General features: G+C 41.8%; 2 protein-coding genes across 3 annotated transcripts in view; both read left to right on the top strand.

Annotated features, from left to right (window-relative positions):
* Positions 1–102: 102 nt before the first annotated feature.
* On the top strand, positions 103–9,063 carry ccm2l (CCM2 like scaffold protein). Of its 2 annotated transcripts, none has more exons than XM_026199478.1 (10): positions 103–296; positions 2,418–2,541; positions 2,615–2,698; positions 2,924–3,107; positions 3,311–3,924; positions 5,443–5,572; positions 5,734–5,797; positions 6,099–6,249; positions 6,546–6,684; positions 7,769–9,063. In XM_026199478.1, exons 1-10 carry the CDS (start codon positions 274–276, stop codon positions 8,047–8,049), a joined length of 1,794 nt encoding a protein of 597 aa, XP_026055263.1. In that variant the 5' UTR covers positions 103–273; the 3' UTR covers positions 8,050–9,063. The 2 variants fall into 2 exon arrangements, with proteins under 2 accessions (XP_026055263.1, XP_026055262.1); XM_026199477.1 differs by having other exon boundaries at positions 104–296; positions 2,383–2,541.
* A 663-nt stretch (positions 9,064–9,726) lies between these two features.
* Positions 9,727–19,883, top strand: part of cables2b (Cdk5 and Abl enzyme substrate 2b) — a 36,077-nt gene continuing 25,920 nt past the window's right edge. Inside the window, exon 1 of the mRNA XM_026199476.1 lies at positions 9,727–10,280. Coding sequence (XP_026055261.1) covers positions 9,778–10,280 — 503 coding nt within the window. The 5' untranslated portion in view covers positions 9,727–9,777. The remainder of the gene's footprint in view (positions 10,281–19,883) is intronic.

The following is a 19,883-nucleotide window of genomic DNA, read 5'->3' as shown; positions in this document are numbered from 1 at the left end:
TGTGTGTGTGTGTGTGTGTGTGTGTGTGTGTGTTTAAGGGCCCATTTTGTGTACTGTATAAGTATGTGTTATCAGTAGTTAGAGTGTGGAGGTGTTTGGGATTTTAGATCAGAGTCTCTGGTGGAGTTTCCTGTCCAGCAGGAAGTGTGTTTCCTGCACAATCCTGCCTGGCTCCAGAGGGCTGAGAGGAGATTGGGCATGTCCTACACAGGGACACACACACAAACACACACTCTTGCACACAGCTAGCCATCGAGCTGGTCAATATGGACTATGAGCCCAAACGAGCCAAGAAGGTAAGTTCTTCCGTTTCATTCCACATTGAAACTAGCTGGATATACAGATAGAAATATTTCAAAGATGTGTGTCGCAGATTTTCAATAAACCTGATCATGTGACCTCTAATGTTTATATTTCTGTGTACTGTATGTGTGTACCACATGATATACCAAAATACACGTGTGGGTGATAACTCATTTTTGAATTTAATTTCTTATACGCATACTTAAACATTGAAACAGGATTAGGGTTTGTTGATTATAATGAAAATAAAAGATCATATGAATTTTACACCATGCTTCAAAACACTAAAAGTAACTTATTTTGTTTTTATCTACTACTACACACAGATGTTTTCATGTTCATAAACACATTTTCTATAATTGCTGTGGTTTATGTCTCTCTCAGTCTTAACCTTCTGGACAGTTTTACCTATATGCAACACCTGCTTTACAGCCTGGCATTCTTCATATTTATGTGCGATGTACCAATTGTTCTTAGTTTCCAGAGATTCAGAGCCGATCAGCCTCAGTTTAAAGCCTCAAGGGACAGGAGTTTGCTGGCTACAAGACAAACACAAAAATACACTCCCAGGGTTTCTTACATAGCTATAGGCCATATGCAACAGCTTTGGTGTCATATCCAGCACTGGTCAGAAATGTGTGGATTGTAAACATTTAAAACAAAGAAACATTGTGGAATAAAATGAATCACAAATATTTTACGATTCTGCTCTATTTCTGGGTCACTAATTAAACAGAAAATCCTCTGAGCCGTGGGACACAGCAGTATAAGAGGCCAATTATAGCTTCATATTATCTTCAAAGGATTAGCTTATTGTGTATTTCTGTGGGGGGTGGGGGGGGGGTCATTGTAGATGAATAGAGCAATAGTTGTGTTTAGGTTTAATGATGGAGTCATGCCACGTGGCTGATTTATTGTTTTGAATTTGCCTTTCTTAATGCGTTTTGACTAACTCCCAGAAAGCAGTCAGGATGATTGATAAGCCCCATTAGATCACATCTGATGTGAACACACACACCGTCAGCGACATGATGTGTGTGACTGATACACATTCCTTACATTTTGAATTCTTTTCCACACACACATTGCACTTGCACTAAATCAGCAGGTTGTCATTGGGCGTGTTGTCTCTAATCTGTCTTCCATATCTAACAGCTGTCTCGCTGATGTCACAGTTTGAGCAGCAGGCTGATGTGTGTTACATAAAAGCAGATTTAAACAGGCTTTCACAAATCTAACGTCAAGCAAGTCAAATTCAATTTTACACAACAGAATTAGTAAAGACTCGTTTAAGCTTAAATTGTGCGTGTTTGTAATCGAGATAAATTCAGATCTGAAAAGAGTTCCTGGAGCTATTAACACAAATCTCGCATTACTTGAATAGTACAGTGCTGTCTGAATATTTAGTATTGTGTTTTAGAAAACTACAAAACATTTTGAAGACACGGGAAAAATTGCAACTCTCAATTCTGACTTAATATTCTAACAATACTGAGTTTATATCTCATAAATCTCTCTCTCTCTCTCTCTCTCTCTCTCTCTCTCTCTCTCTATATATATATATATATATATATATATATATATATATATATATATATATATATATAGTCAAAAATGCAAGATATAAACTCACAACTGAAAGAAAAATGTCAGATTTGTGAGAATAAAAATTGAAATTACCTTATTTTTTATACCACACAGAAAAAAATAATAATAATTAGAATTCTGAAACAAATCATAATTTCAAGATAAGCTCAGGTTTACAATTTTGATAAAAGAGTTTATAAAAGAGGTTATATCTCACAAATTCAGAATTTTTCTCAGAATTCTGAATTTATATTTCATAATTTTGAATATTTCTGAACTAGCAATTCTGAGTTTATAGCTTGCAGTTATGACTTTTTGCTCAGCATTGTAAGAAAAATTGGGGGGGGGGGGGGGCTAGCCCATTTCTGCCTAAGTGTGAAAGGAACTTTCAACTGCACTTCATATATCACAATTGCTTTTTTCCCATCATTATTGCAAAATCTCTCATTGTCACATTATATCTTATATCTCTAATGCAAACTCTTGCCTCAGGGGTTTGTAAAGCGCCTGGTGTTCTCTAAATCTAGCCGGCGACAGGCAGACAAAGGCAGTGTGTACCGTAGACCCCTACACACTGTCCCCCTCTACCCACCTGACTACCTCATCCACCCAGAGAGACTCATCTACGACTATGTGGAGAAGGAAGTCAAGGTTAGTCTGACAACACAACGGATCACACATTCACATGGAAACATCAACTGAATTTTATGGATGTTACCAACAGCTCCTGGGACACTTGACATGGGTGTCATGTTCCCTGAACCCGTCGAGCAGAGACGAGCTGCTGCAGCTTCTGGACACAGCCAGGGTGAAAGACATTCTAATGTTGTTCAGAAGATGACTTACAGTGATAATTCAGTAATATATATATATAAGATAAATAGATAGATTCAAATAAAAATAAACATTTGAACTTTAAAAACAACATAAAGCAGATTAAATTGTCAGATTTAAAAACTATATACTTTTTATTTATTTAAAATAAAACCACAAAATTAAGCAAATGATACACTGTGTCTATCTCCATCTGTAGAAACTGAGGGTTTTGCCTCTGAAGACCAGTGTGGAGCAGGATTGCATTCTCAGCCTGTCTGCTCGCTGTCTTCTGCTTACCTGGAGAGACAATGAAAAACTGCTGCTGAGAATCCCCACACATGAAATTGCTGCTGCCTCTTACCTGCGGGACGATGCACTGCACCTACTGGTGCTCAAAACTGGTCAGTAGGATATTAGGAACTATACACATTTTTGATTAGACCTACTGTAAATAACAAATCACATGAAACCAAAGCAAGTGGACTGTATATAAATTGGAGAGAGATACAGCACAGTTTTAGACTGAATTGCCGCCATGAAACATTTGCAAACTTTTGAAATAAATAAGAATGGGACGAATCTTCAATAATGTTTATATTCTCAGGTCTGAATGTGGACACTGTACTTGCCGGTGACAGTCTGGAGAACAGGCCCACTGGTTTGGAGAGCCGCAGACAAACTATAAGCAACACTGACCCCAGGCCTGCAGGGGGCACCATGGAGCGCCGCCACACCATCTGTGGTGTGGACTGGAAGCTCTCATCCCGCCATGAGCCTAGAAAGAGCAGCGTGGGTGGGGGAAGTGGGACAGGGGGTGGAGGAGGTGGTGGTGATGGTGACAGCCTAGAAGGGAAACGTGTGAGCGGAAGTTGGGAGCGTAGACAGACCCGGAAGCCATGCGGAGGTAGCTGGGAGAAACAGCCAGTGAGTGGGAGCTGGGACCGGAGGCCTGTTGGGGGCAGCTGGGAGCGTCGGGGAGGTGGAGGGGTCATAGGAGGTAGCTGGGAAAAGAGGCACGGGCCTGGAGCTAAACTAGGAGGAAGCTGGGAAAGGAAGCACACACCAGGTGGGAGTTGGGAACGCAGGCAAGCTTGCACAGGGAGCTGGGAGAGGGGAAAGTCCTATGGCAGCTGGGAGAGGAGGAACCATAATCCTCTGGAGCCCATGCCATGCCCTGATGCCTACTGCAACCTCATCATACTGGCCGTGGAGAACAGGGTGAGGTTATTCAGCCATTCAAATGGATGGATGAATAAATGTATGGGTTAAAAAGCCTTTAAAATGGATGAATGGAAATGGACTAATAAGCAATTTATGGGCATGGATAAAAGGGTTAATAATTGAAAAATGGATGGAAGGATGAATCAGAGGGTGGGTGGTTGGATCGATGAATCAATAGATGGATAAATGAAAGGGTTATTAGAGGATGGATGGAAGGAATGAAGGACAGAAAAGAGTTAACAAGTGAATGATACGTGAAAATATAAATGAAAAGGTTAATGATTTTAATGGATGGATGGAAGGACAGATAAAAAGGTTAAAAATGAAGGATGGATGAGGGATATTAATGAGGGCTGGGTTAAAAATCTGTTAATGTGGCTGGCTGGATAAATAGATGAAAGGGTTAATAAATGATGGGTGGATGAAAGGCTTAATAGGTGGTGGATAGATTTATGGTTTAGTAAGTGAGGGATGGATGGGCTAAAACATTCAGATGGATGGATGGAAATAGATTATTAAGCACTAGATGTGTATGGATCTGTGGATGGATGAAATTGATTAATAAATGAAGAATGGATGGATGGATGATGGATGGGTTAATACATGATAGATCGGTTAAAAAGCCATTAATGCGGCTGGATGGATGGTTGGATGGATGGATGGATGGATGGATGGATGGATGGGGAACAAAAGGGTTAATAAGTGATGGATGGATAGATGGATGGATGGATGGGGAAACAAAAGGGTTAATAAGTGATGGATGGATGGATGGATGGGGAAACAAAAGGGTTAATAAGTGATGGATGGATGGATGGATGGATGGATGGATGGATGGGGGAACAAAAGGGTTAATAAGTGATGGATGGATGGATGGATATATGGATGGGTGGATGGATGGATGGAAAAAAGAGATGGATAGGTGGGTGGAGGAATGGATGAATAATTGCGGGTTGGGTTAAAGCCAGTAATGTGGCAGGATGGATAGACAGCATTTCACGTGGATGGATGCTGGATGAGTTCATAAGCAATGATGGATGAATTGATGGACAATACAAACATTGTAGTTGTGGCATTTGGAGAAATGAATCATTGCTGCTGTATTGAAGGTGATTATGATGAATGAGAAAGTCTTTAATCAGTTGGTGTGAGCTTCAGGAATATGAGTGCCTCACAATGAGCTGTAGCTGCGCTCCTGCAGTGACCGTGCTGACGAGATGAGTTGTGTCAGCTGTGATGTAAACCACGCGCTCAGAGTAGACTCCCCTGTGATGTAACGCCCAGACTTATGTAAGAGCATGCTGTGTCAGTGCTCTGTGTGCCTGTGTGTGCCTGCGGGCATTAATATGGATGGGATTGTGTTGAACCACCTTACCGTCTGGCTGCTTTTGTTGGTGTGCAATATGCATGTCTGTGTAAGAGAGAAAAGCTGAAAGGTAGAAGCATTTAAAGTTGAATGTAGCTTTTAGACACTCGATCGTTTTCTCTTCATTTGATTCTTATGTTGATAACACACAGGACGCTGCAGAGGAGTACTGCGCGCTCATCTGTCAAATGTTTCAGATCATCTATGGACATCAGACCATTGAATGTGTTGACAGGGCAGGATATCACTACACCATGCCTGACCGCTATTGGCTACAGAGAAGTGAGTGACATAACTATCACTCTTTAGCATCCAGTTAACCAACTTCAACATTAACCAACTTCAACTGCTCATAGTATGTTTTGCAGCATAAATTAAGTCAAATAAAATAAATAAAAAAAAGAACATTTTGTCCTTCTCCCTCCCATCAATACTTGTCCAAGGTGACAGCTGCCTTACTGACATGACATATGGCTATGACACAGACTTCAGCGGCTGCAGTTCATAGTGAGTGTCTGTTCATGCATTATGAATCATGAAATCTGTCTTTATGAATTTTACCCTTTCTTCAGTTTGTACATTTTGATTTTGTAAATCATTGTCTCAGTTACTAACAGAAATATAAATAACGACCACACCAGTCGCACCCCCTAAGGACAGCCCTGGCTGCAGTCTAATATTTTTGCCATTTAGAGCTGGAGGGCACATATTTTTTTAAAGCTATTTAAATATATGTGAGAAAACGGGGGTGTGGTATTAAAAATAGCATTCAAGCTCATGACTTCATGTGTGTTATCTCTCCTCACAGTGATGGTTCACAGGAAGCGTTTGATCCGTATTATAGTGAGAACTACAGTGAGAGCTCATCTCTCTCCTGCCATGAGTCACATCGAAGCCTGGCCTCCACACACAGCGACTCTGAGCCCTGCAATGCCAGTCTGCAGGAGTACATGATCATTGTAAGATGCTTACACACATAAATTGATGTAATACAAGTGACACTTCACCTAATGAAAATTCTGTCTAATGAAAATTCTGTCATGGTTTACCCATTTACATGCTGTTGCATTTACATACTGTACACACACACACACTTTTTTTCTTCTCGGTTTGTATTGCATTAGAACAAGCAGACAAATATATATATTTTGTGAAGATATTTCTGCATGAATGATGCATTGCAGTTATCCATAATATTATTGTCACTTTATAGTTCTGTTGTATTCTAGTTCTGTGTCCTGTTCTCATTGGTTAGTTGAGGAGTAAGCTGTTGCCTCAGGAGATTCAGCAGTTTGCTCTGTTTCTGAGAGAATACAGGCTTGGTGCTCCGATAGAGCAGTTCTGCACTGACCTGCTGCAGCTCTATGGAGACTCACGCAAGTTCCTGCTGCTTGGTGAGAAACTCACAACACAGAATACAAAAACTCACCATAGACTCTCTCTCTTTCTCCTTCTTTGCCACTCTTGAGGAATTTGAGTGCCTCAAGGAGCGTGTTTGTATTACATCGTTATGAAGTCTATAGTCATATTTCAAAAGTCATGATTGATTAGATTTGGCATTGTATTCAGAGTTTGTGTAATTGCTGTCTATCATTTGCTCATTAGAGGGATTAGAGTAGCATAAAGCCTAATTAATATTCATGAGCACCTGGCTTTCACTGGAGCAGTCATGGTGCAACCGCCTTTCCAACAACATCACACTTTCACAAGTGTAGCAGAATTACAAAACTCTTTACAAACACTAGCTGCTTTGGGAAAAGAAACATGATACAGCCTATAAATAACTCTATGACCATGATTCAGACCTATAAATAACTCTGTAACTGTGATCCCAGATTTGTCACAAATACTTATTTAGATAGTGAGTCATTAAATAATCTAAATGGAGTGTACAGCAAATTCCCCCTGCAGCACAAATTTGTCCAACCTGATTAGAAAGACCTTGTAGATGTTACTTCTGAAGTGAGTTGGTAGAGGATAACGCAAATTGCAGTGATTGTGTCCAACAGAGACACAATTACATAACACTCACTGAGCCACTTATACCTCTGCTGACCGTAGTCTCATCTAACCTGACACGCAAGCAAAATGCTGCGTCAGCTCGATAAAGATCTGGACGAGTGTGAGACTGTCTGCGCTTTCGCCATTCGGACCATTCAGTATTGTTAGTGTGAATTTATAGAGTAGAGTTACAGTGCTGAATAGAGACAATTAATCACAATCGTGAATGCTGCCACATTCTCACAGGAAAAAGCAGTTTTATGGTCACTTTTGATTAATTTAATGCGCCCTTGCTGGATAAAAGTGTGATTTACTGAACTCAAACGTTTGAGTTCATCTTCATCTTTAAAATGTATTTATTTTATTTACGTTTTCGAAATGTTTGCTTGTTAATGTGACTAAAAATGCGTATTCTCAATTATAATCCAACAGACTTGGATAGTGCATTCTCACGTATTTCCTCTCTCATGTGAGCAGGCATGAGGCCCTTTATTCCAGATAAGGATGTAGGAGTGTTCGAGACGTTTCTGGAAGACATTGGGATCCGAGAGGGTGGGATTTTGACGGACAGTTTTGGCCGGATCAAGCGGAGCATGAGCAACACGTCTGCCACAGCAGTCCGTGACTATGACGGCTGGACTCTTCCTTCTGTTTCCCAGGATTTTAATCGCAGAATTGATGACATCACACACAACATTGAGGCTTTGGGCTTCGAGGAGGTCAACGGAGACATAGAAGAAGAGGATTATTACCTGTGAAACATGCAGAATGACCTATGTATATATAAGCCACTGTATATTTGAACTTGCACTGGAGAGTTTTTGAAAACAGGGTTTAGGTCACATATTTCTTTGATTATAATTTAAAAGAATTCAAACTCAAATAGTTGAACATTTACAGTATATGTGATATGTACTTTATTGGGCCACATTAAGTGCTGCTGATGAAAAGTGGGCCTTTTGCATTCTATTTGCAATTGTAAATCTGCGTATTATTTGCATGCAAGTTTGGTTATTTCATGTTCTGCATGAATGAGTTACAAAAGAGCACCAATGCAGCAAGGATTGTTTTAATTGGAGCAAATTTCGTATTAATAGGAGAAAAGGTCACTTAGACATAAAAGGAGAAAAAGATAAAGCAGTCATATAATATAGTGACAGTGATGATGATGATGATGGTGATGAAGAGTTTTCTTCCAGCCAGTGCACACTACACAGTAATCTGCTGGAGCCGGAGGGTCATTGACTACGGCTGCTGTCTGTGGGGAGAATAACTCATAAAAAACTCAGCCTTGAAATTCTTTCCAGTGACACTTTCACCTTGCCACAGTCTGATGCCCTTCCCTTCCCTCTTATCTATGCCAACCACAGAAGGTTGATGCACTCCGCCCAGCATTGGGGTTATCAAAATGGCACATACATCTGTCAGGCTAAACGTTTGTTATGTAATGGAACCGGGCAGAAGAACAGGGCCAGACAGGGTTTAGATTAAAGTTAAACCTCTACTCACACCCAAATAATCTTAGTAGTCAAACCAGCGGGGGGCAACAGGGAACATTTGTCCCAGGTCGTGTGATGAAGAGGGCCAGCTGAGGTCATCTGTGGAATATCTTAGACAGTAGGTCAGAGGATGGAGGGCACAGGCATTATTATTAAATCACTTATATTCTATCTGACAGTCCTGATAAGAATAAAGAGCTGACTGACTTCACATTACTGTTTATAATAGTATAACACTGTAAAATGTAATAAAGTCAAATGTTTTGAAACATACTCAAAATGTATTTCTAAATGTCAAGTTTATTATGCTACTCTATGTGACCCTGGACCACAAAACTAGTCATACTGTAAGTAGCACAGTTAAGGGTATATTTGTAGCAATAACAACAATACGTTGTATGGGTCAAAATTATTCATTTTTCTTTTATTCCAAAAATCTTTTGGTGGATCATGTTCCATTAAGCTATTTCGAAAATCTCCTATCATAAATATATCAAAACGTATTGTTTTATAATTAATATGTATTTCTAAGAACTTCATTTGGACAAATTTGAGGCGACTTTCTCAATATTTAGAATTTTTTTTTAAACATATATTTATTTTTATTTTTTTGCACCCTCAGATTCCAGACATTAAAATAATCTGCCAAATATTGTCCTATACTAACAAACCTTACATCAATGAAAACTTAAGCTTTCAGATGATGTATACATCTCAATTTCAGAAAATTGACCCTTGTGATTTAATAACAAAGCGGCTGAAACTGCATCTCCAGTCCGTCATTTTCTCTCTCTTCTGTCAGAGCGCGCCTGTGAAATTATTTCAAACGCTTTATGACTCATCAGCCAATCAAATCCGCGCACGCTCGATCTATTTACTAAAATCCTGTCCTCTAAGCCAATCAGGTCCGAATGGGCGTGTCCATGCGAGTCGCGCCGCGGTAGAAACAGAACCGAGCAGCAGCGGACAGACAGGGTTTACTCGAGAATGGCGACTGCTGCGTGCAGTACGCAGAGCACTCTGAACCCTTGCACTGGAAAACTGCACAGAGAGCATCAGCGGAAAAGTAAAGATTCGCGGAGGAGACAAGCCGCGCTTTTGTTTCTGACTAATATATCCTTGGACGGTCGGCCTGTGCGGAACAATGTGAGCGCAGCGGGCCCAAGTGATGCCGAGTTTCAGTGCTCTGACGTCGGCGCGACTGTTAGCGAACTGTCCGCTGCGGCAAGTAGCGATGGGACCTTCTCCAGCCTCTCTGTGCCCAGACTCGGGCTTCTCAACGTCCCGCCCATCCTGGTTCTGCCGTCGGATTCTGGGTTCAGTAACTCCGGGAGCACCGAGATGTTCCTGGAGAGGGAGAGGGGTTCGTTCTCCTCGCAGAGCAATCTCCTGTCCCCATGCAGTCTGCAGCCCACTCCGCTCGGAGCGCGGAAGTCTCCGACCCTGCTGTCAGTGCAGAGCTGCGGCTCTTCGCTGGAGTCTCGACCGCGGTGGGTTCTGCACAGATTTCTTTACGGGGGGTTCACTTTAGAGCTAATGCGAGATAGGACAGTTTAATGCATTCTGGTAGTTTACATTAACTTCTGAAACAGACATTACAGTTGGCCGTGTCTCAAAATCTAGTGAGCTGCCTAACTAGGCAGCCTATTTGGGCATTATATGTCAAGGGGGCTGTCAAGGTGGCAAGTTACTAGGGTAATAAGGTAACGTTGTGTTTTCTTTTTTTTGTTGTAGTTAAATATTATAGCATTAATATGGACACATAATGTAAGGTGTTAGTCATTACTCTGACCAGTCTGAATGGGCATGTTTTGTAACAGATTGACCCAACCTGTATGTTTAGAGGGAGAGGCACCATATAGTCATTCAGACTAATGATACGGGTAGTTGGAAATGTTTATATAAAATTTGGCATAATTTTGCCAACCTCAACATTAACTTCATTATTTTATTATTTACTAGAAATTTCAAAGAACTGATTACAGAGAATAATATACAGCATACAGCGTATGTGTAATTTAGATTAGCTTTAATGTTTCTTCATGATTCTGAGTCATTTATCATTTCTGTCCAGTCAGAGTCTAATTTGTTTGTGCTTTAAATATACACCCCTATTTACAGTGAATGAATCATCTGGGATTACGTGATCTTTAGTTTTGAAATGCCACTTTTTCCGGTTTGCTTCCAAAATCTTTTCCAAATATCACTTTGATAATTTTAAAAGTGTTGTTCTTGTTTTTAAATGTACTAATGAACTTTCTAGTTGCACTGATGTACAGCTAGAAAACGATGGTGAAATGTCAAGCCACCACCATTGATTTTATCTGCTTGACTTTTAAATGTTGTTCCAGAGAGGCAAAAGTATGCGAGAGACTGTTTTCATTCTCATTGACCACAGACCGAACAAACCCCTTTCTGGAATCCAGATGGCTTCACAGCCAAATAAACCTTGCCTTAAAATGACCATTTGTGTGTGAAGTTTCCAGCTTTGGTTGGTTTATCTTGCCACATGAGGAAGTGAAAAGGCTTGTCATACACAGTGAGAGAATGACGTTTATGTTTCGCTCTTAATCTCAACAGCCCATTGAGCAATAGGAGGTCTTTATTCTTTTGACTGTACCTCCCCCCCCAAACTGTCTTCCCACTTTTACTTTATAAGGGTGCGGTTGTGACCAGACTGACAGTCACAGCAGACATTTGCTTTGCTTTATCAGTTGGAGCTTTGAGGTCAGTCCGTGCTGAATATAAGGGTGGTGGTGCTCTTCCAGCGCTGCATGCTGCTTTGTGCACACAGTACCTGCAGAGATTAAAGCTTAAGACATTTTGTCAGATTCTCAGCCCTTCAAAGGGTCTCTGCAGGCCTGAGGGAATGAACCATCTCTGCACTGGAGAATAGATCAGGGCTACATGAACCTGCTTGATTCAAATGTTCCGGCTTCTTAAAATAGTTCCAGTAAATGCAACCAACATGCATTTAATTGACCTTTCCTTGCTTAAAAGCAACCTCCCAGAGTAAGTTGTCTTTGTGGAGCGCAGGGAGTTTGAATAACTGTTCTTAGCATGGACAGTGAGAGATGTGACATTCAAAATAAAGACAGTAAGATCGAATAGTACAAGTAGGAGCTTGTAGACCATGCTTGCCAAATTCTCAACCTTGTGCATTGTCAACATGCTTTGAGGCTTTAAACCTTTTTGAGTTTGCCTTTGGGTTATATTCATTGTTGGCTTTTGAACAAATGGTGAGTCTTACGGTCTCTTAATTTTAATGTTCTCACATTGAGCTTTATTACACATGCGTCTTTTTCTGATTAAGAAATTAAGTTTTAGGAAGACATTCTCCAACCTTAAATACCTTAAATTCTATCATAATTTAAATGTGTCCTTCCATTTGAAAGTTCATTCCAACAAAACTTAGAAGCTACAGAAAGTTCCCAAAAACATCACAAATATGCTTCAAGTAAAAACATTTGAGAACGTTTATATATACATGTAGAACATTTATTTATTTATAATGATGGAATAAGGTTTTCTGGGTTTCGAGCAGATTAAAGGGATTGTTTACCCAACAAGTATGACAGAATTGTATTTTTTTTTTTTTTTTATGGGGAATAATCTCCTTTTTGTATTCTTCTGTTGCAAGTTAAAGTAACATTTAAAGTTTTGAATGGTACGTTTGAAGAATTTTTGTGCATGAAAACTTCACACTAAAGGTGGCACGAACTATTAAGTTACTTCTGCCACTAGTTGAAGCATTAAATCTCTTACAATTAATTGTTGTCTTGACTTCTGTCACTCTTGTTCTGAGCATACTAAGAGGAACACATCTCTGTGTAATGTCATTAGTTATGTATAGTAATCTCTAATGAAAACAGTTGATTCTTCTTATTTAGGGGAAGTCATTACATGCGCGTTAATAACTGAATGGTTGGATCCGTAATATAGGGAAGTGGCATTGATTGCAGACTGACCTTGGGCTTGGCTCATGCTCTTATGTCAAGAGCACCTATGGCATAATCAGAATTTGAAGCTGAGGTGCTCCAGGAAGACACTGGATGCTGTTAGGGTCATTTGGCTGTCCTCCACCTTTGCGGTTTTGGATATGCTAGGTATGACTAGATCTGATGACATGACAGTGTGAGATTTTAGATATAATTCATCTTCCATGTCGACAGGAAGGCTTTCCTCACACTCTTCTTGCTGTTGAAAACAAATGTTATGTGAATGCGTGTAAATGATGTGCCCTTGTGTCAACACTGAAAAAATACTGTAGCTAAATTTATTAGTTTTCCTCAAATTATAGTTTTAATTTGGTTGAAATTTAGTTTGATATCAGTCCAAATAGTTATTTTGCCCAAGACAAAAAATTACATTCACACAATGTTAAAATATTTTTATTTTACAACTTAACTTATACATTACATTTACATTTAGTCATTATTCAAAGCGACTTACAAATAAATACAATAGAAGCTATTAAAACCAACAATAGAGCAATAATATGCAAGATTTGTGATGAGTCTGTTATATACTTTATGTGTTCATGTAAATAAAAGCCTAAAAACAAAACAAAAATAACAACAACATAACATTCATATATATTACTTTAAAAAATGTTTACAACCTTCTAGGATATTCTAAGTTGTGGTTACCTGAACTCTCAATGGATGGAAAGAAATATCACAAGTTTCATTAAAATATCTCAACTTGTGTTTCAAAGATGAACCAAAGTCTTATGGGTTTGGAACAACATAAGGATGAGTAAATGACAGAATTTTCATTTTTCAACTCTTGAAGTCTCTGATTCCATCTGTAGAAATAAACAAACATAATACAAAGTTTATTGTTCTGCCAAGCAGGGCTGGTTTTTCTTGTACCTGCAGAGTCAAGTCAAGTCACCATTATTTATAAAGAGCTTTTTTGCAATGCAGATTGTGTCAAAACAGCTTTATGTCATTAAAAAAGGGAAATAGTGTGTCAAAATAGTGTGTCATTCTCCTCTGGCCAGCTGAAACCAGTAGTTTAATTCTAGGTTGCAACAACGTCAGATTGTGCAGAGGATGTGGTTCCTGTGGTCTTGTCCCGATGGCCTAGATGATGAGGTCTTCACTGGTACTGTTTCTGGGGCTTATCTAGTTGTCCTGATCTCCGCCGACATTCATCGCTGTAGAGGTCCTCAGGTGCTCTGGGCAGGATACGTACTGGATCCGGGTGACTGCAGTGACCCTCTGATCTGGATGCAGACTGGATCTGGTGGCTACAGTGACCTCGGAATAAGACAGAAACAGACTAATATTAGCGTAGATGCCAACCATTGGGAAGTGTTCCCAGTTCCGGTTTTCCTAATTAATGCACTAAAAATCCTTTAATGGAACTGAATATTAGAAATGTGTAAGTGTGTTATGAGTAAGCCAGGTTAAAGAGGTGGGTCTTTAATCTAGATTTAGTATCTAGATCTAGTGTATTGTTCCAGAGTTTGGGATATACATAAGAAAAGGATCTGCTGCCCGCAGTTTTGATGTTATAGGTATAATAAAATTGCCAGAGTTTTAACAACGTAGTGGACATGGAGGACTATAAGAGCTTGTTCAAATACTAAGGGTGCTAAACCATTCAGGGCTTTATAAATAATAAGCAAGAATTTTAAATCTATACAATGTTTAATAGTGAGTCAGTGCAGTGTTGACAAAACCGAGCTAATATGATCATACTTTCTGGTTTTAGTAAGAACTGTAGCTGCTGCATTTTGAACCAGCTGGAGTGTGTTTATTAAGCATGCAGTGCAACCACTCAATAGAGTATTACAGTAATCTAACCTTGAGGTCATGAACGCATAAATTAATGTTTCTGCATTTTCCATTGAGAGCATAGGTCGTTCCCCCTGTGAGAGATTTTGAGAAAAATAATTATATACCGGTAGTAGTGTGCATATTAATGTCTGATATCAATATTTTAAATAACAACAGCATCATTTTCATTAAATCATTTCATAATATTAAAGAACCTTACCTTGAACATGTATGTATTGCTTTGGAAATGTCCGGATATTGGCTGGTATGGGTCTGTAATATTATGGTATAGATGGAAAAACCTAGAATTATTCGATAAAATACAGCAGATATCAACTGGCCTCAAGAAAGAAAAAAGCACTTGGAGTTGTTCTGCAACTATATTACATCTCCAAACTGCTGTGAATAATCATTTAAAGTGAAGTGAAAGTGACATTCAGCCAAGTATGGTGACCCATACTCAGAATTTGTGCTCTGCATTTAACCCATCCGAAATGCACACACACAGAGCAGTGAACACACACACACACACACTGTGAGCACACACCCAGAGCAGTGGGCAGCCATTTATGCTGCGGCGCCCGGGGAGCAGTTGGGGGTTCGATGCCTTGCTCAAGGGCACCTAAGTCATGGTATTGAGGGTGGAGAGAGAACTGTACATGCACTCCCCACACCCACAATTCCTGCCGGCCCGAGACTCGAACTCACAACCCTTCGATTGGGAGTCCGACATTCTAACCATTAGGCCACGACTTCCCCAAAACATCTTTCCTAAAAAAAAAACACACAAATTAAGTCGGATCAAGTATAAAAATGTTTTTTTTTTTTTTTTGTGAGTAACAACAAGGTATGTGCACTTTTACTTTTTTTAATACAGGTGGTTGATTAGAAATATTGTCATTAACAAAGACAAATAACAAATTATTTACACTGCTGTTCATAAGTTTGATGTTATTAGACAGATGTTTTTAGATGATCTCATGGAGAACTTAAACTGATAGTTCACCCAAAAATGAAAATGTGCTATTAATCTACTCACCCTCAGGCCATCCAAGATGCAGGAGACTTTCTTTCTTCAGTAGAACAGTAAAGACGATTTTTAGCTGTAACTCTGGTCCATGATGATTCATGAAATGCAAGTCAGCGAAAAGCATATCAAGGAACACAAAATGAATTCCTGTTGCTCCTGACGATATATTGAGGTCTCATGAAGTGAAACGATCAGTTTGTGCAAGAAACCAAACATTATTTACAACATTATTGCCTGTAACAAAAATCACCTACTTCTTGGATGGCATTAGGGAACATAAAACTGAAAGAGGACCACATACGTCCCATCCAATCATTCATGCATACTGTGCCAAAACTCTCCACAATATCCAATAATTATGTTATAGGGTGTCCGCAGGGTCAATCAATTTAGAGAAAAACATTCTAATATTCGATATAAATTTTGTGCATCCGGGCGCCCCTATCAATATGTGGGGAATTTAAATCCCTTTGAATGAGTGCTCGCGGTCGCAATTCAATTTTCGATTTCGCAATTGCAAGTGCACAATGTAAAAAGAGCACATAATACGATAAAAGGTTTCTCTCAATGAGCTCGGGATCTGCAGCATCTTGTCAGTTATCTCTCCTAACTTTTGATGTGATCAGTCAGATCCTCCTTGGGATATCAAAAAACCCTTTATTTCGTTGGCTTTATCAAAGGATCAGAAATCGCAAACACATCCAACTGATTATCAGCTACAATTTTTAGAAATAAATGTTCCCTGTCAAGGGAACTTCGAACTGCGTCCTCTGAAGGGACACTATGGGGAACACCTCGTCGTGACCCGTGTCTGAAGCATACTTTGAAAAACGCCAATGTGTTGGCCGGCGACAGCCTCTGACGTCGCTACCGGCGCGACTATAAATACGCGCCCGTAGGACCCGTCACTTATCTTCTTCGTCTTCATTGACTGTTTTGTTTGAAGCGTGCATCTGAGAAACGACCAGAATGGTAAGAGCGATCTATTATGGTTATCATGGCATCCACTAGCAAGGCGTTTAAACAGTGTGTGCATCCATGTCAGCGTTATTTGACACCTGATGACACACACAGTCTTTGCGTCTCTTGTTTGGGCAAAGAGCACGCGCGCGATGTCCTTGAGGGGGCAATCTGCACGCACTGCGAGCGTTTTTCTGTGGAAAAGCTCCGCTCTCGTTTGTCATCTGGATCTCGCGGCTCAGGACACGCCGTTGCCGAGGCATGGAGGAGAATGAGCTCGTGGGGATCGCAGGTGGATCTCGCTGAGGAGTTTAGAGAGGGACTTTCCTCTCACACTCTCCGGCGGCAAACGAGAGCGAACTTCGAGAGGAAGATGCGTTGTCATTAACCCTTTCTGACACTGAAGTTAGTGCTCTGCTGGGTTCTAACCAGAAAGAGCAGGAGATATTTGAGAGTGGTGAAGAAGCTGAGGCTGAGCCGCTCATTTCTCCTGCTCTGCGTAAGGGGAGCTGTTAGAGGTTATGGATCGCGCCGCGGCAAAAAAAAAAAATATATATATATTTTTTTTAAATAAAATAAAAATAAAAATAAATAAACTTGCCATGGAAGTGTGCCAGAAAGGTAACGTCGCGAGGTAGACTCGATGAGTGTTATTTTTCTGACCATAGCCCGCAGCCCAGGTGAGCCTTCCATTCTTGCCTGACTTACATGCAGAAGTTGAAAAGGAATGGAAGAGGCCGTTTTCTCTTGCATCCATCGGTTTCAGCATACGAGTTATGCTGATATCGATGGCATGCACGAGGACGGCTATGAGAGGATGCCCCCTGTAGAAGAGATGCTGGCTTGCTATCTCTCAGTGGGGGAACATCCTCTCTAAAATCTCCCTCTTTGCCATCTAAGCCCTTCCAGGATACATCCCGCTTAAATGGTAAATCATACGCAGTAGCAGAGCCCGAACAACAAAGGGGTCCTGGCCCATCTCGATCTGAGGATCGAAGACGGGCGCAGAAGGCTAGTGTCGCGGCTCGTGCTCCTCCCCCGCCTGAGGGCAGGGGCAAGAGGAATCGCGGGTCACGAAGAGCTAAGCAGGGTCTGAAGGATGTGATTCAGACGGGGCAGCGTTCTCGTCTGGATCAGAGCGATACCTAGGAGTTTGTCACTTCCTTTTAGATGTTTTTAAATTCTGTTTCATTTCTCCCCTGCCTAATTCCCCTGTAGCCACCAGCGCTCCACCTGATCGTGGTTAGGTGGAAAGTTTCTCACATAACAGTCTCCTATCCTGGACCTATTATGTTTTTGGTTGGTCCTATTTTCATAGTGACCTCCTTACTGACGGTCCGGACCAAAAGGGGACGCCCCGTAAAGCGGGACTCCAGTACAGGAGGGTGGGTGAGTATGTAACCCTTTCTGCTTATGGGTGTTATGTTGCTGGTGGTTATGTCTTCTAACAGACTCTGTGAGTTTCCTTTTACAGTGCTCAGTTCCAGGCTTGTGCTCTGGCCACGATCACACGCTTTCGGCAGGCGGCCGTGCCGCATGGGTTCGCCCCCCCAGGGCGCGTCACCCACCGCGGAGCGAGTTCCACGTGCGGGAAGCAAGCGCTCTGCGGTTGCTCGTCCCACACCCCTCCCGAGGAGCCTGGCTGATCGTCAGAACTGGCATAGCACTGCAGGGAATATCATGGATATCCGGCCAGGTCACCCTGAGGGGCCGCCTGGCCGCTTGGCGCATCCGGGGAGGTGGTAGTTACGGAGTCCTTCTGTATGTACTGCCTCAGGTGATGCTCCCCTCGCTTGAGGGTTGGAGCTCGCCTCTCCCGTGCGATCCAGCGCCTCTGCGATGCTTAGGAACCTTTCTGTACACACGCTAAGCCTGTGTACTGTCTCAAAACCACATGGTGGTCAGTGTGCACGTGAACACTTTGCGCACTGTCTCAAATCCACGTAAGTGGTAAGTGTGCACGCAAGGCTCTGCGCACTTTCTAAAATCCTATACGGTAAGGGTTACGCGCCCCGCTTCGTTCCCTTTCTTAAGATGATTAGCCCCGAGGTTTCTTGGGCTTCATTCAACCAGTGTGTATTTGTTATACACCCCAAGCATCGCTTCCCTCAACATGAGGGGCTGTGTGGACTCCCGCATATTGTGGTCTTTTCAGATAGTAGGCTTCACCAGGCCTCTCTGATGGTGAGCTCCCACATACTGTGGTTGTCAGGTAGTAGGCCTCACCAGGCCTCCCTGGAGTCGAGTTCCATATTAACTTCCACTGAGGTGGTTATCAGGTAACCGGTAGTAGGCCTCTCTAGGCGTCTCTGTTGGTGAACTCCCACATATTGTGGTTATCAGATAGTAGGCTTCACAGGTCTCTCTGAAGGTGAGCTCCCACATACAGTGGTTGTCAGGTAACTTTTTTCTGTACACACGCTAAGCCTGTGTACTTTCTCAAAACCACATGGTGGTCAGTGTGCACGTGAACACTTTGCGCACTGTCTCAAATCCACGTAAGTGGTAAGTGTGCACGCAAGGCTCTGCGCACTTTCTAAAATCCTGTACGGTAAGGGTTACGCGCTCCGCTTCGTTCCCTTTCTTAAGATGATTAGCCCCGGGGTTCCTTGGGCTTCATCCAACCAGTGTGTATTTGTTATACACCTCAAGCACCGCCCCTTAACATGGGGGGCTGTGTGGGCAATTCTCGCGGTAGTTTAGCAGCGCTCCCCTTTTCTAAAAGGGTCGCCTATGAGCATGCTGCTCGGAGCTCGGAGTCCTCCTCTCATGGGAGACTGAATTCTCGTTTTTTTTTCATCAGAGCGCTCCAGTACTACATACTGTTTTGAGACGCACTGTGAGAGCAGACATCCTGCTGAGGCAGGGGCTGAGGCTCGGGGAATGGCGCCTTCGCACCAAGGTGTTGAAGTAGAGTTAGAGAGATTGGCCAGACCTGGGTGGATCGGTTTTGCGGCTCAAGAGAGCGTCGCACTATCCCCTCTGGCTTCCTCTGACTCATCCAGCTCCATTGGGGCTGGACGCCATGGTACAGGCGTGGCCGAGGCTTCATCTGTACGTTCCGTCCTCCAATTGCTATGCTCCCGGGCCATTCCATCTACGAGCTGCTCTTATCAGAGTGCCACGAGAGCCCCTCCTTTGTGACAGGCAAGACTTGGTAATAAACAGTGCTAAGTTCTTAGCCGTATCCCTTTAAAGGAATCTTTCGTGATTCCAAGCCTTCAGCTCTACCCCGGGCCGAGGCCCTTCAGGTAAGTTGGGTATGTAGCTTAGGCCTTTGGCCATAAGGGATAATGTCATGGACAGCCGTCGAACCG

Source organism: Carassius auratus, chromosome 23, assembly GCF_003368295.1.
Source record: "Carassius auratus strain Wakin chromosome 23, ASM336829v1, whole genome shotgun sequence".
NCBI classification, from domain to species: Eukaryota; Metazoa; Chordata; class Actinopteri; order Cypriniformes; family Cyprinidae; genus Carassius; species Carassius auratus.
This window is presented reverse-complemented; position numbering and strand designations above follow the sequence as displayed.